The sequence below is a fragment of the Oncorhynchus masou genome, chromosome 19, assembly GCF_036934945.1.
Source record: "Oncorhynchus masou masou isolate Uvic2021 chromosome 19, UVic_Omas_1.1, whole genome shotgun sequence".
Lineage (NCBI taxonomy): Eukaryota > Metazoa > Chordata > Actinopteri > Salmoniformes > Salmonidae > Oncorhynchus > Oncorhynchus masou.
In genome coordinates, this window is record NC_088230.1 from 38721917 (window position 1) to 38744377 (window position 22461).

General features: G+C 45.9%; 2 protein-coding genes across 2 annotated transcripts in view; one reads left to right on the forward strand and one right to left on the reverse strand.

Moving 5' to 3' along the window:
- Positions 1–932: 932 nt before the first annotated feature.
- Positions 933–4602, reverse strand: LOC135506254 (rho-related GTP-binding protein RhoV-like). The gene is made up of 3 exons (XM_064925776.1): positions 4211–4602; positions 3945–4003; positions 933–3300 (listed from the first exon to the last, which is right to left on the reverse strand). The coding sequence occupies exons 1-3, from the start codon at positions 4446–4448 to the stop codon at positions 2854–2856; spliced, it is 744 nt and encodes a 247-aa protein (XP_064781848.1). The 5' UTR covers positions 4449–4602; the 3' UTR covers positions 933–2853.
- Positions 4603–6131: 1529 nt separating this feature from the next.
- LOC135506255 (vacuolar protein sorting-associated protein 18 homolog) overlaps positions 6132–22461 on the forward strand; it is a 28339-nt gene continuing 12009 nt past the window's right edge. Inside the window, exons 1-10 of the mRNA XM_064925777.1 lie at positions 6132–6525; positions 6748–6889; positions 7253–7344; positions 10186–10436; positions 14036–14215; positions 14395–14568; positions 16468–16593; positions 18583–18689; positions 19981–20263; positions 20516–20761. Coding sequence (XP_064781849.1) covers positions 6423–6525; positions 6748–6889; positions 7253–7344; positions 10186–10436; positions 14036–14215; positions 14395–14568; positions 16468–16593; positions 18583–18689; positions 19981–20263; positions 20516–20761 — 1704 coding nt within the window. The 5' untranslated portion in view covers positions 6132–6422. The remainder of the gene's footprint in view (positions 6526–6747; positions 6890–7252; positions 7345–10185; positions 10437–14035; positions 14216–14394; positions 14569–16467; positions 16594–18582; positions 18690–19980; positions 20264–20515; positions 20762–22461) is intronic.

Here is a 22461-nt window from a genome sequence, read left to right on the forward strand (position 1 = left end):
TTTGTATACCAGGGTTGGCTGGCCTTCTCTAGTCGTAGGCTCAGTCACTGATATACTTTGTATACCAGGGTTGGCTGGCCTTCTCTAGTCACTCGAAGGCTCAGTCACTGGTATACTTTTATTTACAAAGCCATTTTGTGTTTACTACCTTTTTATTTGGGCATTTTTATTGTTCAGAAATGTAGTGGATCCTCTCTTCGTTCGCTGGACTTTATCCTGTTAACTTTTCCAAATGTCTGAACTGAATTTGGTAAAAGGGCTTTTATGTGCTCTGCGCCATCGTCTTGGAAAGCCTTACAAAATACTTTTAAACTGGAAGAACTTGTCCCGATTGGTGTTTTTAAATCACGAATGAAGGATATTGAGACTGATTCCCTGACCTGTCAATATTTTTAATTAGCTGTTTTATGATTTTGTTATACTCTTGTGAATTCTATGGTTTTTACTAGATTACTTGTAGTTTTTTCATGTTGTTGGTCTGTAATTTTTGGAATGACTTGGTGCTGCCTATCTTGGCCAGGATGCTCTTGAAAAATAGATTTTAAATCCCAATGAGCCCTTCCTGGTTAAATAAATCAATAAAACATGTTTTTTTTAAAAAATACCCCTGCCTTCCTGTAGCCTTCCCAGCATGCCATAGCTGTGCTACAAGATCAATTCTCCATGTGGATTCCACCCAGCATTTACCATCTAACCCCCTTCCCTCAGCAGACAGTTCCTGTGGGCACCTATTACCACATCTCAAGGTAATGTGATGGTCCCGGTATATGATATCAGGTACCTGGGGAGTTTCCACAGAATACTCAGAACCCCCATAGAGAACAATACTAAACGCCAATCAGGCTCCAGTAGTGCTCTTCCTAAACAGGCCTTTTACTTACATTCTTAGTCGTGCTAGACGCGGTTACAGAAGTCTCTGGAATCACAAAACGTCAATATACATGTGTTATTTTATTCAAATGTAGCAGCGATACATTTTGACAAAAAAAATATTACATTGATTTTTTTTTTCTTCTCCAGAATTGATTTCCAACACTTCATTCAAACACAGCATGAAAAAGTAGACACGAGTGACAGAGGGTTTGGTTTTGAGATTAGTGACGAAAATATACAATTTTCACAAAAATAGAAACTTGTTCACAGATCTGTAAAATTGCAGACGAAAAAAAATAAAAGTTGAATGAACTGTTTTAAACAAACAGAAATAGATTTCAAATTTACATTCACTCTTCCACAAGAAGTATAAAAAGAATATAGCCTGGGTACCAACCCTCATCTAGCCTGGGTACCAACCCTCATATCTATAAACCAGCTGGGACTGACTGTCACCAACCATCGGTCTGGCAATAACATCACTTTACAAAACAACACAGAACCAGCCGGGCACGCAAGCTTTTTAAACTGAGCGTTAACATTCAAGCAGGTTCTACTAAGCCTCCTATAATGTACACATTGTATCCTATAGATTGGGCAGGCTGATTCGTCTGGAGATAGACACGGTAGTGTGATCAGCATCAACTAACAGAGAATCAGAGACAGACAGGAGTGTTTTATTCACTGGCGGGTGGCTGGGTTAGGCTTTTTTGTTTTACTGGCTGGGGTGTCTAGTGTAAACAAACAAATAAAGAAGCAAATGAGGTCCCAGAGACAAATGAGGTCCCAGAGACAAATGAGGTCCCAGAGACAAATGAGGTCCCAGAGACAAATGAGGTCCCAGAGACAAATGAGGTCCCAGAGACAAATGAGGTCCCATAGACAAATGAGGTCCCAGAGACAAATGAGGTTCCAGAGACAAATGAGGTCCCAGAGACAGATGAGGTCCCAGAGACAGGAGTGTCAATCCCTGGGGTGGCTGGGCTGGGGACTGGGGCAGTGTAAGTCTCCTTACTACTCTACACCTTGTCACAGGCTCGTGTTGATACAGACCACTCATTACATCAAAGCCTCATACTATAATCAACACATAGGCCTGTGAGCCATTCCCAGTTCACACACAGTGAAGACGTTAGCGCCTAGCCTAGCGCTGTGACTCCAGCCTACATACAGTGTTGCGTATGAATAGGTCTGGGTCTGTGTGGCTCGGCAGCACAGAACACAAGGGAGAAAAGGCTAACAACCGACAACTGTCTTCTCTCTCTCTCTCTCTCTCTCTCTCGCTCTGTCTCTCTCTCTCTCTCTCTCTCTCTCTCTCTCGCTCTCTCTCAACCCACTCACACCTCACTGGTCCCCCTTGGGAATCCAACTCACAACCCTGGCGGTGCAAGCGCCACGCTCTACCAACTGAGCTACACGGTACTACCACACAGAGTCAGGGGGAGTAAAATCTCAGGTTGGAATGGGCACCAATCCAGACCATGCAAATGAGTTCATAACATTTACATGACGGCCTTGTCCCACTGACAGGATGCTTGTGATGTACATGGTTTTAATATTCTCTCTATTCTTTCGCTTCTTACATGGTTACCTAAAACCTTGTTGGCGTACTTAGCAGACTTTTGGATAGTGACTATCTGTCAACCTGAACAATCAGGCATGCTAATGTGCCCTGCTTTTGTTCTGATCAATGTAAATCACTAATCAAAGCAAACTCAATCCACAGAGAAAGAGTTAAGGAGAGAGAGAGAGAGAGCCTGCTCAGAGCAGACCAGACACCCAACCACAGACTATTGGCAAAGCGAGCCTCGGTATCTATACTACTGTCTCCAGACCAGGAGAGAACTAACCCGTTTTATAGGTCCATTAGAGCTCAGTTCATTCAGCACTGCTGGATAAACCTAAAGTTCCAGCTCTTACAAATTCTTCATAAGTTAATAAATAATAATCTTTCTGTCCGTGACCAATGGGGTCTGTATCTCAGATAAAACAGAAGAACTTCTTCCAGCTGCATTTAGAGAAGGCCTTCGTGCGTCTTTCCGACAACCGCCTCTTCTTCTCCTTCCTGGCCTTGTGTTTGATGGCAGCAAAGATGGCCGCGTCGAACGCCTCTTTTAAGTTCTTCTGCGTCAACGAAGAACACTCAACATAGTCCACCGCTCTGATCTTCACCGCCACGCTCTGCGCCCGATTGGTCAGCACCGGTTTGACCCGGCAACGGTCCAGGTTGATCAGGACGTTGACGTCCAGCAGGAGGTCGGACTGGGTGCCCACGAGGATGATGGGAGCTGAGGGGTTGCAGGCTCGGATCTCGGGGATCCACTTTTTGGTGACATTGTGGAAGGAGGTGGGGTTGACCACACTGAAGCAGAGCAGGAAGACGTCCGTGTGGGAGTAGGAGAGTGAGCGGAATTCATCACACACCTCCTGGAAATGTCAAGGTAGAGAGAGAGGAGAGAGAGAGGGGTCAGGATAGAGAGAGAGGAGAGAGAGAGAGGTCAGGATAGAGAGAGAGGAGAGAGAGGGGTCAGGATAGAGAGAGAAGAGAGAGAGAGGGGTCAGGATAGAGAGAGAGGAGAGAGAGGGGTCAGGATAGAGAGAGAGGAGAGAGAGGGGTCAGGATAGAGAGAGAGGAGAGAGAGAGAGGGGTCAGGATAGAGAGAGAGGAGAGAGAGGGGTCAGGATAGAGAGAGAGAGAAGAGAGAGAGAGAGGGGTCAGGATAGCTGATTCAGCACAGTGTGTGAATGTGAATGCTGTCTGGGGGTCTGAACAACAACAATGGACACCGTGTCAGAGAGAGACGATGACACACACGGTATGACATGTAGTGGCCTTTAGAATTTAACACTCCAATCTACTGCTGCTACACTGTAGACAACTGATGGTTTCCTGTCACTAAATCTGTTTGTCACATTTGTGACTGATTCTACAATGCACACGGGCTGTTTCATTCCAACATGTTTCAAACCGTTGTCATTAAAATCGGACCAATGAGATTCAAGAATAACCTATTCATTACGGATGATGTCATATTCTTATATATATACAAAAAAGAGTTTGATGGTTATACCTGTCCAGCTGTGTCCAATAGTTGTATTCGAACTGGGGCTCCTTCTACTTGGACTTGACCTGTTGAAGAAAACACAAGAATTCAATTATTTTATAAGTTTGTACATAGTTTGCGTATTCCATAAACGATTACAATTTACAGTGCAATAACCTAGTAGCCAACGATACATTAAGCTAGTCAATTGTTATAAATGATGCTAATATACGTTTATAAACTTAGGCTACAACGTTTTTATTTTTTATTTGGGGTAATTGAAAGGTACTCACCAGAAAAGACATCAAAGCCGGTCTGTTTGTATTCCGTGGGGTATCCATTTGTGGTATAACTGACTATCATGCTTGTCTTGCCCACCGCCCCGTCCCCCACCAGCATACAGCTGATAGCCGCTGGCTCTCTCTCCAACCCCGGCGCTGGCTCCCTCTCCAACCCGGCCTCTTGGCTCATCAGTCCGCATGAAGAGGGGACGCGGGATTCTAAACAATAATAATCCATTTGAGGTGGCATGTCCAACAACTCAAAGTGAAGAATAGTAACTTCCCGGTGCAGAAATGATGAGTCTTATTTCGATGTGCGATTCTCTGGAACAGTTTTGGTTTCTGTATGATCCTGGACAGCAATGTGTCCTCTATCGTCACTTTGATGGTTGTGAATGAAGGTGTGATGCGACTTGGTTTTGAGGGAACTTTTCCGCTCAGACAGGTTGTGATTTGCATAGCCCCGCCCCCCGCTAAACGCAGATGAAGACAAGGTGAAGGTGTGATGCGACTTGGTTTTGAGGGAACTTTTCCGCTCAGACAGGTTGTGATTTGCATAGCCCCGCCCCCCGCTAAACGCAGATGAAGACAAGGTGTGAACTGACACCCAGCTGAGATGAAACAATGACCATCTGACTCCCCAGCCAGCGCATTTGGTTCCTTGGAAATTGTGAGATGGTTGACAAAGAATATATATTCTTTTATTTTGTGGCTCCCACCCCCATCAAAGTTTCCCCAATCCCTGATACCGTCTGACAAAGAACGTTGGGTGGTTGGTTGAGTTCTTATATTGCTATTTTGAGATGTGGGCTACTTCACATATGTTTTGAAAGAATTAAGGTAATAATACAAAAGATAAGGACATTACAAGAATAAAGTTTACAGGGAAATATATTGTGCAATGAACCAAAAGTACAATAAAAGATTTGCAGTTGTGCATTTTCACAACTTACTATTGTTATCATTTTTTATTTATTTGTTATAAAATTTTAAAACGGACAATTGGTATCCCTTTAACTGTCTCTTCTTGAAAAACTTTTGGGAAAAAATATTTTTAAATTCCTATTGCTAACAACAACAAAAACTATGTTTTTTTGTTTTGTTTTACTTGATAACAGGCGGTTGAGAAGTCAAAAGAGGGTCATAACAGCAATGCCATATTAGAATGGCAATTTGTATAGCATTTTTACTCAATTCAACAATATTACAAAAAGTACTTGGGTCGTGAAATGTTTTTTAACCAATTTATGTTGTCTAATATAGTGTCAAATTTTTTTAATCATATTTTTAATTCAAATATGTATTAGATAACAAAGAATAATGACATACCCTAGTCTGTGTCTACCAAACGTTTTTGTTGTTGTTCATATTAACTGCCTGGTTGAGCACAGTTCTACAAAATCATTGCTTTTTAGCCTTTTTTTGTTGTTGCATTTTAACAATTTATTTTCATATTCCTACTCTTCACAGTCTCTAGTACCACGAATGATGCAATATGAATCCCCCACAAACGGAATTCCTGGTTTTAATCCAATATCTTCGGTGACTGACTTGGAGTTTCTTTACAGCCCTCTATGTGGGTAAAGCGCCACAACATCTAACTGCAGTAACCTAAAATGATACAAATACTGTCAATTGATACAGGAGGGATGGGGGAGTTGACCAATCAAATACAACATAATATTTTCTTCATATCCACTTCAAAATCCATTGTCAAAACATGCTCTACCAGCCGGTTGACAATTGGGTTCAAGGGTTATAAAGTGCAATGATGTATTCATTTTTTTCTTATATGATTTTTGCAGCGAATTCAATTTAGATTCACCATAAATAGACGGCAGCCCATTTTTGAAAATTGGACAAAGTGCGCATCCTCGTGTCAGACATCGGAACTACAAGTGTCCTGATCACATGATGATATCCGTGGATCACCTGACCCAAAACTGGCCCTCCCTTATTGGGCATTTGTATATTTTCAGGAAGCTTCACCAAATAAGCATGTTTCGATAGTTTTTAAATGGATGAGATTATACAGTTTTCTTTATTTTTGGGTTACTCATCTATTTCTGAAACATTTCTCACGAGACGCAGGAAACCGAATCTGTTTTGTGCCGATTGTAAAATAGCTAGCTAGCACAGTCATGCCGTCGTATGATTTGACATTGTATTAGAAGTTAGCCATTAGTTAGGTTTTCTCTGCTTTAGACCACCCTTACATTTTGCAATGTCTTCTATCCTGGATGAATACGAGGACTCGCTGAACAGCAGGCACCCTGTGCAACACAGTAGCCGCCTGTCTGCTGCCAACATCGGCATGACACACTCCGGTACTGGGGCAAGGCTACGGGCCTCTCGATCGGGTTTTGTTTATGATAAGGCTAGTTGGGACCATCATTATGGTTGAATCTGTGCACCGAATTACTTTCATATAGCTAATATAAATCTTTATCTGTATAATGTTTAGCTAACTTGATACCGATTTGATCATATGGAATCGAGTATGTTGGCAACGATGATGATTGACATACGTGATTAATGATTTGTCGTAGGGTTCGTGAATGTGAGACTGGAGGAGGAGAAGCCGATATTCAACAAACAGAGGATTGATTTCTCACCCCCAGAGAAGATCAACCACTTTGCTGTGTGCAACAATCAGCTATGCATGAGTTTAGGGAAGGACACTCTCCTGAGGTAGGGGACTCTTTTTTTATCTGCAACACCCTCTAGTGATCCAGCGTTATCATGGTCTTGTGAATCGCCCTGTCAGCCATGCCTGTCCATTCCACTCTGTGTAAAACGAGCAGAATGTGTGAAGGGTGCAGTTTGTATCTTGATGTGATTTCTAAATGATGGGATTAAAGGCTAAATGATGGATTGAGTGTTGATCATGCCAGTCATTCAGGGTGATAATGTATAATTGTTTATTGATGTAAGGATGATATTTAATGTCTTTAAAATATCTTCTGAAATAGCTGTGAGTGTATTGGTGTCTAAGATGAGTGAACATGACTTTATAAAGGAGTTTATTAAGATTTGTCCTGTGTGTTGTTCCAGGATTGACCTTGCCAAGCCAGACCGGCCCAACCAGGTAGAACTGGGAAGGAAGGAGGACAGCAGAGTACACAAGCTCTTCCTGGACCCCACAGGTGAGAACCAGGGAGCTCTTCCTGGACCCCACAGGTGAGAACCAGGGAGCTCTTCCTGGACCCCACAGGTGAGAACCAGAGAGCTCTTCCTGGACCCCACAGGTGAGAACCAGGGAGCTCTTCCTGGACCCCACAGGTGAGAACGGGGGAGCTCTTCCTGGACCCCACAGGTGAGAACGGGGGAGCTCTTCCTGGACCCCACAGGTGAGAACGGGGGAGCTCTTCCTGGACCCCACAGGTGAGAACGGGGAGCTCTTCCTGGACCCCACAGGTGAGAACCAGAGAGCTCTTCCTGGACCCCACAGGTGAGAACCAGGGAGCTCTTCCTGGACCCCACAGGTGAGAACCAGGGAGCTCTTCCTGGACCCCACAGGTGAGAACCAGGGAGCTCTTTCTGGACCCCACAGGTGAGAACCAGGGAGCTCTTCCTGGACCCCACAGGTGAGAACCAGGGAGCTCTTCCTGGACCCCACAGGTGAGAACCAGGGAGCTCTTCCTGGACCCCACAGGTGAGAACCAGGGAGCTCTTTCTGGACCCCACAGGTGAGAACCAGGGAGCTCTTCCTGGACCCCACAGGTGAGAACGGGGGAGCTCTTCCTGGACCCCACAGGTGAGAACCAGGGAGCTCTTTCTGGACCCCACAGGTGAGAACGGGGGAGCTCTTCCTGGACCCCACAGGTGAGAACGGGGGAGCTCTTCCTGGACCCCACAGGTGAGAACCGGGGAGCTCTTTCTGGACCCCACAGGTGAGAACCAGGGAGCTCTTCCTGGACCCCACAGGTGAGAACCAGGGAGCTCTTCCTGGACCCCACAGGTGAGAATGGGGGAGCTCTTCCTGGACCCCACAGGTGAGAACCAGGGAGCTCTTCCTGGACCCCACAGGTGAGAACCGGGAGCTCTTCCTGGACCCCACAGGTGAGAACCTGCACAGTATTCCCAGGCAGTAGCAACAGTGCGACTTTAGATCATTAGAAAGTATTTGCCAAAAGCCACAAAATACACCTGAATGGATGTCTGCAAATACTGTATATAAATATCAAGGGAGTCGTCTTACAGTTGTGAACTTTGCTTTCCTATTGATCAAACAACCATGAAAAGGTAGTCTCTCTCCGTCTGTCCGTCCGTCCTGCTTATGCACATCAACAACTAATGTTAGCGAGATGAGCTAAAAATCTAACCAGGGAACAGTAGATAAACCCTCTCAAACCTTTTTTTGTTGTTGCTGCTTGTCGTTGGCCATCAAAATTTCACTGATAAAGATGGGTAATAGTCGCCTGCCCTCCCCTTCTGCAGCTTGCCTGCTAATGCTAATGCTAACGCTAACGCTAACACTAATGCTTGTCCCACGTTTTGACAACTGAAAGGGAAATTGCCTGCCCTCCTATTTGATCAATGCTAAATGCATTTGGTTTACAACTAAGACATATGCTAACTTTGGATAACAGTTGTTTTAAGTTCAACATAGCTAGCTAGCGAAGTGATATAAACTCAGCATAAAAAGAAACTTCCTCTCACTGTCAACTGCGTTTATTTTCAGCAAACTTAACATGTTGAATCTTGATATGTTCATACAAATATTTCCACAACTGACATAAACTGAACAAGTTCCACAGACATGTGACAAACAGAAATTGAATAATGTCTCCCTGAACAAAGGGGGGGGGGGGGATCGAAATCAAAAGTAACAGTCAGTATCTGGTGTGGCCACCAGCTGCATTAAGTACTGCAGTGCATCTCCTCCTCATGGACTGCACCAGATGTGCCAGTTCTTGCTGTGAGATGTTACCCCACTCTTCCACCAAGGCACCTGCAAGTTCCCTGACATTTCTGGGGGGAATGGCCCTAGCCCTCACCCTCTGATCCAACAGGTCCCAGACGTGCTCATTGGGATTGAGATCCGGGCTCTTTCCTGGCCATGGCAGAACATTGACATTCCTGTCTTGCAGGAAATCACGCACAGAACGAGCAGTATGGCTGGTTGCATTGTCAAAGGGTACCACATGAGGGAGGAGGATGTCTTCCCTGTAACGCACAGAGTTGAGATTGCCTGTAATTGTCACGTCATAACCTCTATTTCAACAGACATCTTAACAGACAGGTAGATAGAGGTTATGACGTGACAGTAAACCACTGATATAAGCACCTTTCCAACCAGGAAAGAGGGTTTCATATCTGTGTGTTATTGCTGTTTACCACATAGTGTTACATCTGTCCGTACCAATTGTAATACTGGTCTCCCCTCTCCTTCCCTGCAGGGTCTCTCCTGGTGATCTGTCCGTACTGGTCTCCTCTCCTTCCCCAGTTGTAATAACACTGGTCTCCCCTCTCCTTCCCTGCAGGGTCCCACCTGGTGATCTGTCCGTACCAGTTGTAACACTGGTCTCCCTCTCCTTCCCTGCAGGGTCCCACCTGGTGATTTGTCCGTACCAGTTGTAATACTGGTCTCCCCTCTCCTTCCCTGCAGGGTCCCACCTGGTGATCTGTCCGTACCAGTTGTAATACTGGTCTCCCTCTCCTTCCCTGCAGGGTCCTCCTGGTGATCTGTCCGTACCAGTTGTAATACTGGTCTCCCCTCTCCTTCCCTGCAGGGTCTCTCCTGGTGATCTGTCCGTACCAGTTGTAATACTGGTCTCCCCTCTCCTTCCCTGCAGGGTCCCACCTGGTGATCTGTCCGTACCAGTTGTAACACTGGTCTCCCTCTCCTTCCCTGCAGGGTCCCACCTGGTGATCTGTCTGTTACCAGTTGTAATACTGGTCTCCCCCTCCTTCCCTGCAGGGTCTCTCCTGGTGATCTGTCAGTACCAGTTGTGAATACTGCTCTCCCCTCTCCTTCCCTGCAGGGTCCCACCTGGTGATTTCTCTCAGTACCAGCGAGTGTCTGTATCTGAACAGAAACACCCAGAAGGTGAGGTCTCTGTCCCGCTGGAGAGGACACCTCATAGAGAGTGTAGGCTGGAACAAGCTGCTGAGGACAGAGACCAACACTGGGCCCATCCTCGTGGGAACCAGCCAGGGAATTATCTTCGAGGCTGAGATCTCCGCTTCAGAGGGAAGCCTGTTTAACACCAACCCCGACCAGTACTTCAAACAGGTCAGTGGTAGGATCTGACTATAAACATATGACATTGTACTGTGTATCTTCATGTACAGGACCAGTCAAATGTTTAGACACACCTACTCATTCCAGGGTTTTTCTTTATTTTTACTCTTTTCTACATTGTAGAATAATAGTGAAGACATCAACACTATGAAATAACACATCTAATCATGTAGAAACATAAAAAGTGTGAAACAATTAAAAATATATTTTATATCTGAGATTCTTCAAAGTAGCCAGCCTTTGCCTTGATGACAGCTTTGCACACTCTTGGCATTCTCTCAACCAGTTGCATGAAGTAGTCACCTGGAATGCATTTCAATTAGGGCCCTCGGAGTGTGGTGTCAGGAAAAATAACCTCACACTCAACGTCAACAAAACTAAGGAGATGATTGTGGACTTCAGGAAACAGCAGAGGGAACACCCCCCTATCCACATAGATGGAACAGTAGTGGAGAGGGTAGTAAGTTAAGTTCCTCGGCATACACATCACAGACAAACTGAATTGGTCCACTCACACAGACAGCATCGTGAAGAAGGCGCAGCAGTGCCTCTTCAACCTCAGGAGGCTGAAAAAATTCGGCTTGTCACCAAAAGCACTCACAAACTTCTACAGATGCACAATCGAGAGCATCCTGGCAGGCTGTATCACCGCCTGGTACGGCAACTGCTCCGCCCTCAACCGTAAGGCTCTTCAGAGGGTAGTGAGGTCTGCACAATGCATCACCGGGGGCAAACTACCTGCCCTCCAGGACACCTACACCACCCGATGTTACAGGAAGGCCATAAAGATCATCAAGGACATCAACCACCCGAGCCACTGCCTGTTCACCCCGCTATCATCCAGAAGGCGAGGTCAGTACAGGTGCATCAAAGCTGGGACCGAGAGACTGAAAAACAGCTTCTATCTCAAGGCCATCAGACTGTTAAACAGCCACCACTAACATTGAGTGGCTGCTGCCAACACACTGACTCAACTCCAGCCACTTTAATAATGGGAATTGATGGGAAATGATGTAAATATATCACTAGCCACTTTAAACAATGCTACCTTATATAATGTTACTTACCCTACATTATTCATCTCATATGCATACGTATATACTGTACTCTATATCATCAACTGCATCCTTATGTAATACACGTATCACTAGCCACTTTAACTATGCCACTTTGTTTACATACTCATCTCATATGTATATACTGTACTCGATACCATCTACTGTATCTTGCCTATGCTGCTCTGTACCATCACTCATTCATATATCCTTATGTACATATTCTTTATCCCCTTACACTGTGTATAAGACAGTAGTTTAAGAATTGTTAGTTAGATTACTTGTTGGTTATTACTGCATTGTCGGAACTAGAAGCACAAGCATTTCACTACACTCGCATTAACATCTGCTAACCATGTGTATGTGACAAATGAAATTTGATTTTATTTTGAATTAACAGGTGTGCATTGTTAAAAGTACATTTTCTGGAATTTCTTTCCTTAAAGCGTTTGAGCCAATCAGTTGTGTTTTGCCAAGGTAGGGTTGGTATACAGAAGAGAGCCCTATTTGGTAAAAGACCAAGTCCATATTATGGCAAGAACAGCTCAAATAAACAAAGAGAAACAACAGGCCATCATTATTGTCAGTCAATCCAGTCGCAAAAACCATCAAGCGCTATGATGAAACTCTCATGAGGACCGCCACAGGAAAGGAAGACCTCTGCTGCAGAGGATAAGTTCATTAGAGTTAACTGTCTCTCATGAGGACCGCCACAGGAAAGGAAGACCTCTGCTGCAGAGGATAAGTTCATTAGAGTTAACTGTCTCTCATGAGGACCGCCACAGGAAAGGAAGACCTGCAGAGGATAAGTTCATTAGAGTTAACTGTCTTTACTGCAGAGATAAGATAGAGTTAACTGTCTCTCATGAGGACCGCCACAGGAAAGGAAGATTTGCAGAGGATAAGTTCATTAGAGTTAACTGTCTCTCATGAGGACCGCCACAGGAAAGGAAATCACATTAGAGTTAACTGTCTCTCAACCAAATTGAGATAGAGATAAGTGTTTGGGATGAAGACCTCTGCTGCAGAGGATGGTCCGCATTAGAGTTAAGTGAAGGAGGAAAGTTCATTTTTGTCTCTCATGGAAGGAAGACCTCTCCAGAGGATAAGTTCATTAGAGACTGTCTCTTGGAAAAAAGCATTCAGAGGTAGCCAGAGGATAAGTGGTCTCTCATGAGGACCGTGTTGGAGTTCATTAGAGTTAACTGTCTCTCATGAACCGCCACAGGAAAGGAACCTCTGGTGCAGAGGATAAGTTCATTAGAGTTAACTGTCTCTCATGAGGACCGCCACAGGAAAGGAAGACCTCTGACAAGGATAACAAATCTCTGAGGACCGCCACAGGAAAGGAAGACCTCTGCTACAGAGGATAAGTTCATTAGAGTTAACTGTCTCTCTGAACAGCAGAGGATAAGCACTGTTAACTGCCATTAGAGTTAACTGTTCCCAGACCTCTGCTGCAGAGGATAAGTTCATTAGAGTTAATTGAGGACCGCCACAGGAAAATACAGAGATAATTTGTTCTTAACACAGGAAAGGAAGACCTCTTGCAGAGGATAAGTTCATTAGAGTTAAATGAGGACCGCCACAGGAAAGGAAGACCTCTGGTGCAAGGATAAGTTCATTAAGTTAACTGTCTCTCATGAAACAGGAAAGGAAGACCTCTGGTGCCGGTGACCACCCTCATGATGCTGGTTGAGAGAATGCCAAGAGTGCAGAGGAAAGTCATTAGAGTTAACTGTCATGAGGACCGACAAAGGAAGACCTCTGCTGCAGAGGGCTACTGTCTCTCATGAGGACCGTAGAATCTAGAGGATATAGTTTTGATTTGTTTTACAGGAAAGGAAGACCTCTGCTGCAGAGGATAAGCTCATTAGAGTTTTTTTTTGTGTGTTGTTACCTGTCTCTCATGAGGACCGCCACAGGAAAGGAAGACCTCTGTACAGAGGATAAGTTCATTAGAGTTACGTCTCTTACCTCTCCAGAGGATATGTGTTATTTCAGTGTTGATGTGGAAAGGAAGACTGTTGGATAACAGTGTAGCCTAGTTATTATTCTACAATGTACCTGACCTCAACCAAAAAATAGTAAAAATAAAGACAGTTTTGATGTCGTCACTATTATTCCCCAATTGGACAAAGTACCAATCCTTGCATGTAGGTGTGTACCAACTTTTTGACCAAAAATAACAAATGCTGTTAATACAGACTTGCCTGGTTTTTTTATTTTTTGACCATTGAATTTGAACCAGTATAAAACTATAGAATATAATCAAATTCCATATGTGAAATTCATTAACAATGTAGAAAATAGTAAAAATAAAGACCAATCCTTGAGAAGGTTACAACTTTTTGACCAAAAATAACAAATGCTGTTAATACATAATTTAAAAAAAAAAATTTTTTTGATTGAATTTGAACTATACTAATCCGCAGGCTGAAAGCTTTTAACAGCTTTCAGTTATCGTGTTTGAAAGTCCTTTTGCAAAACGAATCCTTTTTATTATGCCGACTAATGTGTGCTATTGAAACGCAGGTCCACTCCCTGGAGGAGGACGGGAGGCCTGTTCCTGTGTGCTGTATAGAGGTGGAACGAGGTCCCGAGTCTAAAGTCTTCATCATCGCCACCACCAGGAAGCGTTTGTTCCAGTTCGTAGGTCGTGTGGCAGAGGGGTCCGAGCAGCAAGGCTTCAGCTCCATCTTCTCACAGAACCAGGTCTGTTAAAACAGCCTTTTAAAACAACAGGGCCGTGTTGGAAAATGGACCCTAATTCCCTATATAGTCCACTACTTTTAGTCAGAGCCAATGAGCATACTTTCTAACTTGTTATAACCGTCTATGAACCCTTTATGTCTTGTGAACATGTCTTTATAATGTGCTATGTCTACTACTAGGAGCTTCTGCCCAGCTTCCAGGAGTTTCCGTTTAATATGGGCTACAGTGAGATCACCTTCTACACCCCCAAGCTCAGGTCGTGCCCCAAGGCCTTCGCATGGATGATGGGTAACGGAGTTCTCTACGGTCAGCTGGACTACGTCAAGTTGGACTCGCTGCTCAGTGATGTGCAGGTACTGTTTTTATAATATATTTAGGCTAGTATACTTTAAGGTTGGATGTGTTGTATTTATCATGTACTGTAGTGGTAAACTCTCCACAGGTGATATGGGTCTATTTGTTACTTGTCTTTCAAAATATTTCTATTGTATTCTAGAAATTCATATTTCTGCTGCACTTATCATTCTCCCTCTCTGTCTCGCTCTGTGTCTCTGTCTTGTCTCGCTCTGTGTCTCTGGCTCGCTCTGTGTCTCTGGCTCGCTCTGTGTCTCTGTCTTGTCTCGCTCTGTGTCTCTGTCTTGTCTCGCTCTGTGTCTCTGTCTTGTCTCGCTCTGTGTCTCTGTCTTGTCTCGCTCTGTGTCTGTCTTGCTCGCTCTGTGTCTCTGTCTTGCTCGCTCTGTGTCTCTGTCTTGCTCGCTCTGTGTCTCTGTCTTGCTCGCTCTGTGTCTCTGTCTTGCTCGCTCTGTGTCTCTGTCTTGCTCGCTCTGTGTCTCTGTCTTGCTCGCTCTGTGTCTCTGTCTTGCTCGCTCTGTGTCTCTGTCTTGCTCGCTCTGTGTCTCTGTCTTGCTCGCTCTGTGTCTCTGTCTGTCTCGCTCTGTGTCTCTGTCTTGCTCGCTCTGTGTCTCTGTCTCGCTCGCTCTGTGTCTCTGTCTGCTCGCTCTGTGTCTCTGTCTGTCTCGCTCTGTGTCTCTGTCTCGTCTCGCTCTGTGTCTCTGTCTTGCTCGCTCTGTGTCTCTGTCTCGCTCGCTCTGTGTCTCTGTCTCGCTCGCTCTGTGTCTCTGTCTCGCTCGCTCTGTGTCTCTGTCTCGCTCGCTCTGTGTCTCTGTCTCGCTCGCTCTGTGTCTCTGTCTCGCTCGCTCTGTGTCTCTGTCTCGCTCGCTCTGTGTCTCTGTCTCGCTCGCTCTGTGTCTCTGTCTCGCTCGCTCTGTGTCTCTCTCGCTCGCTCTGTGTCTCTCTCGCTCGCTCTGTGTCTCTCTCGCTCGCTCTGTGTCTCTGTCTGGCTCGCTCTGTCTCTGTCGCTCGCTCTGTGTCTCTGTCTGCTCGCTCTGTGTCTCTGGCTCGCTCTGTGTCTCTGGCTCGCTCTGTGTCTCTGTCTGCTCGCTCTGTGTCTCTGTCTGCTCGCTCTGTGTCTCTGTCTTGCTCGCTCTGTGTCTCTGTCTTGCTCGCTCTGTGTCTCTGTCTTGCTCGCTCTGTGTCTCTGTCTTGCTCGCTCTGTGTCTCTGTCTTGCTCGCTCTGTGTCTCTGTCTTGCTCGCTCTGTGTCTCTGTCTTGCTCGCTCTGTGTCTCTGTCTTGCTCGCTCTGTGTCTCGTCTGGCTCGCTCTGTGTCTCTGGCTCGCTCTGTGTCTCTGGCTCGCTCTGTGTCTCTGGCTCGCTCTGTGTCTCTGGCTGCTCTGTGTCTCTGCTCGCTCTGTGTCTCTGTCTCGCTCTGTGTCTCTGTCTCGCTCGCTCTGTGTCTCTGTCTCGCTCGCTCTGTGTCTCTGTCTCGCTCGCTCTGTGTCTCTGTCTCGCTCGCTCTGTGTCTCTGTCTCGCTCGCTCTGTGTCTCTGTCTCGCTCGCTCTGTGTCTCTGTCTCGCTCGCTCTGTGTCTCTGTCTCGCTCGCTCTGTGTCTCTGTCTCGCTCGCTCTGTGTCTCTGTCTCGCTCGCTCTGTGTCTCTGTCTGTCTCGCTCTGTGTCTCTGTCTGTCTCGCTCTGTGTCTCTGTCTGTCTCGCTCTGTGTCTCTGTCTGTCTCGCTCTGTGTCTCTGTCTGTCTCGCTCTGTGTCTCTGTCTGTCTCGCTCTGTGTCTCTGTCTCTCTCTCGCTCTGTGTCTCTGTCTCTGTTTATTTTACCCCCCCATCAGGTGTTTATTTGACCCCCCCATCAGGTGTTTATTTGACCCCCCCATCAGGTGTTTATTTGACCCCCCCATCAGGTGTGGGACTACACCCCAGACATAGACTTCAGTTTCAACAAGCCCATCTCCATCGTGTTGACTCAGTTCCACTTTCTACTCCTCCTCCCTGACCGCGTCAAAGCCATCTGCACCCTCAACGGGCAGGTAGGTACACGCACGCTGTGGGGGCCATGACGGGTTACTGTGGGGGCCATGACGGGTTACTGTGGGGGCCATGACGGGCTACTGTGGGGGCCATGACGGGCTACTGTGGGGGCCCGGACTGTGGGGGTTACTGTGGGGGCCATGACGGGCTACTGTGGGGGCCATGACGGGCTACTGTGGGGGCCATGGGCTACTGTGGGGGCCCGGGCGGGCTACTGTGGGGGCCCGGGCGGGCTACTGTGGGGGGCCCGGGCGGGCTACTGTGGGGGGCCCGGGCGGGCTACTGTGGGGGGCCCGGGCCGGGTTAGTGTGGGGGCCCTGGCCGGGCTACAATAAAAGCACTTAAGCTGCGTTCACATAGGTGGCCCAACTCTGATATTTTAACCATATTAAATACAATTATGTTGTTCTTCTCGTCATCATTCTAATGACACCCTTTGAATAATACAGGACTAGAAATAGACGCAGAAGGCTTTCACTTCTCTTCAGGAAGTAGCCCATCGCCATCGTGAGTTCGCCCTCCTTTCAAACTACCCCTCAGTATTATAGGCTGCTGTATTTAACATTCAGAAAACAAGAGCATGCCCCCCCCAAAAAAAAACAAAAAAAAAAAACAAACAACTATGTCCAGCAATCTATTCTAGTCTAGCTTTTGGGACGGGACTCGCAAGCCTTTTTTTTAAGGAGGGGCCCCAGGGTAGGTACTTTGCGTATCGCCAGAGGCTGTCAGAAGCATATTATACATAACGCATCATTTAATTAGCTAAATTTAAGGCTAATACTGCATTGAATGTATTTACCTGACAGAGGTTGGCTCGGACATTTATCTCAATCTAGAACAGGATCTATTTTATTTTTCTAAGATCTATTTTAGTTGCAATTTTGAATGGAGTTGATGGAGGGAGAGAGAGACTGCGACAGAGTGCACTGATTTAAAAGCAACGATATTTGACTGATTGGCTGTTTTTTTTATTTTTTAGGCTGCAGCTGCAATTAAGAGATATATATTTAATCTTTACAATATAAAAAAAACAAGGTGATCACCAAAATCCAGATGGAGATGTAAATTAGACGTTTTGTTCTTTATATCAGCGTAGGCTATGCTGCAGTAAATGTAGACCTACCTGTCCCTGTCCCCCCCCACCCCGAGACGGGCTGCCTGTCCCCTCCCACCCCACCCCGAGACGGGCTGCCTGTCCCCTCCCAATTTTTTACGGGCCCTGTCCCCTCCCACCCCACCCCGACGGGCCGCCTGTCCCCCCCCCCACCCTAAGCGTTGATTCATTAAGCGAGATTTGAACAGTTCCATTTCACGCCATGCTGTTTATGTATGTATGTGTGTGTGTATATATGTATACTTGATTACACACAGGTGGATTGTATTTATCATCTTGCATGCATGTATGCATAGGGAATAGGGTGTCATTTTGGGCAAATACAAAATCAGCAGTTGCCACTAAAACTGTTGAGACCGGGTTGAATGCGGAAACCCACTAACAAAATGAACCAGAATTTCCTGTTCAAAACCACCCCACCCCCGGGGTTAAATAACTGTGACATGCATGCATACATACATGATAAATACAATACACCTGTGTGTAATCAAGTCTCCGTATAAATGCACCTGCACTGTGATAGTCTCAGAGGTCCGTTAAAAGCGCAGAGAGCATCATGAAGAACAAGGAACACACCAGGCAGGTCCGAGATACTGTTGTGAAGAAGTTTAAAACCGGATTTGGATACAAATATATTTAACCCCGGGAAAAAGGAGTGGTTTTCCCAACAGGAAATTCTGGGCCGCGTGTTTCCGCCCAAGCGTTGATTCATCAACGAGTCTCAAACAGTCTTAGTGGCAACTGCTGTTTATATATGTATGTATGTTGTGTGTGTATATATGTATATGACACCCTATTCCCTATGCACTTTTGACTAGGCTCTCTTTATGAATACACTCATTTTGATGTATGCGATTGATTGATTGATTGACAGGTGGTGTACGAGGATGTGTTCTCTGATAAGTTCGGCACTCTGAAGAAGATGATCAAGGACCCGGCAGGAGGCCTGGTGTGGATCTACACTGAGAAGGCCGTCTTTAGGTTCCTTTTACAGTTTTATTTGTTTTTTTTAGGCAACTTAGCAGATGCTCCGACTCAGAGAGACTTACTTACAATCAGTGCATTCAACTAGGATCAGTAGAAACCACACCGCAGCCATTGGTTAAATAAACCCTGTTCAACCGCTATCTGTGGAATCATACAATCTGCTGTTGCTAATCAAGTCTCCGTATCAACCACTATCTGTGGAATCATATAGATCTCTGTTGTCCGTTAAAAGCTCAACCACTATCTGTGGAATCATACTAGATCTGCTGTTGCTCGTTAAAGGTTCAACCACTATCTGTGGAATCATACTAGATCTGCTGTTGATTTGGATAAACCCTGTTCAACCGCTATCTGTGGAATCATACTAGATCTGGTTTTTGAACCCAGGAAATTCTGGTTGCGTGTTGCTCGTTAAACCCCATTCAACCCGAGTCTCAAACAGTCTTATCTGTGGCGTTAAACTGCTGATTTTTGTCATACTAGATTTGTCCGTTAAACACCCTGTTCAACCGTTATCTGTGGAATCATACTAGATCTGCTGTTGCTCTTTAAACCCTGTTCAACCACTATCTGTAGAATCATACTAGATCTGCTGTTGCTAGTTGTTCAACCACTATCTGTTCATACTAGATCTGTTGTTGCTAGTTAAACTCTGTTCAACCACTATCTGTATAATCATACTAGATCTGCTGTTGCTCAGTAGGCCCTATTCAACCGTTATCTGTAGAATCATACTAGATCTGCTGTTGGTTAAACCCTGTTCAACCACATCTGTAGAATCATACTAGATCTTTTTTGCAACGTTAAGCAGATGCTCAACCACTATCTGTAGAATCATACTAGATCTGCTGTTGCTCATTAAACCCTGTTCAACCGCTATCTGTGGAATCATACTAGATCCATTGCTCGTTAAACCCTGTTCAACCACTATCTGTAGAATCATACTAGATCTGCTGTTGCTCAGTAAACCCTGTTCAACCACTATCTGTAGAATCATACTAGATCTGCTGTTGCTAGTTAAACCCTGTTCAACCGTTATCTGTAGAATCATACTAGATCTGCTGTTGCTCGTTAAACCCTGTTCAGCCACGATCTGTGGAATCATACTAGATCTGCTGTTGCTAGTTAAACCCTGTTCAACCGTTATCTGTAGAATCATACTAGATCTGCTGTTGCTCGTTAAACCCTGTTCAACACGATCTGTGGAATCAGTGCTAGAAACAAAAGACATGTGAAAGTGTGAAAGACAAGTACAACAGTCCAGGGTTTTTCTCTCTCAATCCAGATACCACATCCAGAGAGAAGCCAGGGATGTGTGGCAGATGTACATGAGCATGAACAAGTTTGACCTGGCTAAAGAGTACTGCCGGGACCGACCAGAGTGCATGGACATGGTCCTGGCTAAAGAGGCAGAACACTGCTTCCAGGACAAGCGTTACCTGGAGAGCGCGAAGTGCTACGCTCTGACCCAGAACTACTTTGAGGAGATTGCGTTGAAGTTCATCGAGGCGAAACAGGAAGAAGCTCTGAAAGAGTTCCTTCTGAAGAAACTCAACAACCTGAAGCAGGTAGGATGTTTTTTGGTGATTTAGTCGGTCCAAAATGGCACCCTCTGGGCCCTGGTCAAAAGTAGTGTGCTATATAGGGAATGGGCTCTCATTTGGGACAGAGACTAATTTTGTGTGATCTAAGGTAACTTGTAACTAAAATATATATATATTTTTTTGTATGATTTAACTATTTTGAATGGACTATGGACTGTATTTTTGATTATGTTACCCCTGCTTGCAAACCAAAGTTTGATTGATAATTTGAAACAGAGTGAGAAGACCCAGATCACCTTACTGGTCACCTGGCTGACTGAGCTCTACCTGAACCGCCTGGGGCTTCTCCAATCAGACGAGGGGAATCATGGGGTGTTCCAGGAGAAGCGTGATGAGTTCCGGAAGTTCCTCAGTAGTTCCAAACACAAGGAGTGTCTCTATAACAACCGAACGACCATCTATGACCTGCTGGCTAGCCACGGCAACGTGGACGACATGGTCTACTTCTCTGTCATCATGCAGGTATCTTATGATGCAATTTATCCAGGGGTTAGGCTCAATTCTATTTAAATTATAGTCAATTCAGAAAGTGAACCAAATCTCTCACTCTATAATATTATTTAAACACAATACAACCACATGTGGATAATGCATTTAAAATCGAGGATGACAACAAAAAAAAGTTTGAAAATGTATTTCTGTTGGGGGTCCTCTTTAAATAAATGTCTCTAATCATTAACACACAATAGTATATAGCAGGCTGAAGATTGCCCGTCTCAGTGGGCTTGGGATGAGGCTGAGCCAGTTTGGGCGGGAAAGGTCGTGTTGGTTCAGGGGAGGGGTCATCGATGGGACAGTCGAGGAGAAATGAAGACTCTATAAAAAAACTGTCCCGGGGAGCTCTTGAACACCTGCTTCTCTGAATGTCCAGTCACTCCATTAGAGCCTCTTCTTAGAATGTCCAGTCACTCCATTAGAGCCTCTTCTCTGAATGTCCAGTCACTCCATTAGAGCCTCTTCTCAGAATGCCCAGTCACTCCATTAGAGCCTCTTCTCTGAATGTCCAGTCACTCCATTAGAGCCTCTTCTCTGAATGTCCAGTCACTCCATTAGAGCCTCTTCTCAGAATGTCCAGTCACTCCATTAGAGCCTCTTCTCTGAATACCCAGTCACTCCATAAGAGCCTCTTCTCTGAATACCCAGTCACTCCATTAGAGCCTCTTCTCAGAATGTCCAGTCACTCCATAGAGCCTCTTCTCTGAATGTCCAGTCACTCCATAGAGCCTCTTCTCTGAATGTCCAGTCACTCCATAGAGCCTCTTCTGAATGTCCAGTCACTCCATAGAGCCTCTTCTCTGAATGTCAGGGAACTGTTCAGGGAAGGCTCTAACCACTGCCAATACGTGGTGGTCACTTTTCTGCTGCTGGTCCTTCATTTCCATGAGTGTAGCATCCTCCTGGGTGATGCCACTGCTGCAGAAAATGTCCAGCCACCCATTTGGAGTGGTTCTCTGAATGTCCAGTCCTTCCATTAGAGCCTTCTCAGAATGCCCAGACACAGCCTGCTGTCCCTGACCTTCCTCTGGACACAGCCTGCTGTCCCTGACCTTCCTCTGGACACAGCCTGCTGTCCCTGACCTTCCTCTGGACACAGCCTGCTGTCCCTGACCTTCCTCTGGACACTGCCTGCTGTCCCTGACCTTCCTCTGGACACAGCCTCCTGTTGGACCTTCCTCTGGACACAGCCTGCTGTCCCTGACCTTCCCTCTGGACACAGCCTGCTGTCCCTGACCTTCCTCTGGACACTGCCTGCTGTCCCTGACCTTCCTCTGACGCAGCCTGCTGTCCCTGACCTTCCTCTGGACGCAGCCTGCTGTCCCTGACCTTCCTCTGACGCAGCCTGCTGTCCCTGACCTTCCACTGCGCAGCCTGCTGTCCCTGACCTTCCTCTGGACGCAGCCTGCTGTCCCTGACCTTCCTTTGAACGTCAGCCTTCTGTCCCTGACCTTCCTTTGGACGCAGCCTGCTGTCCCTGACCTTCCTCTGGACACAGCCTGCTGTCCCTGACCTTCCTCTGGACGCAGCCTGCTGTCCCTGACCTTCCTCTGGACGCAGCCTGCTGTCCCTGACCTTCCTCTGGACGCAGCCTGCTGTCCCTGACCTTCCTCTGGACGCAGCCTGCTGTCCCTGACCTTCCTCTGGACGCTGCCTGCTGTCCCTGA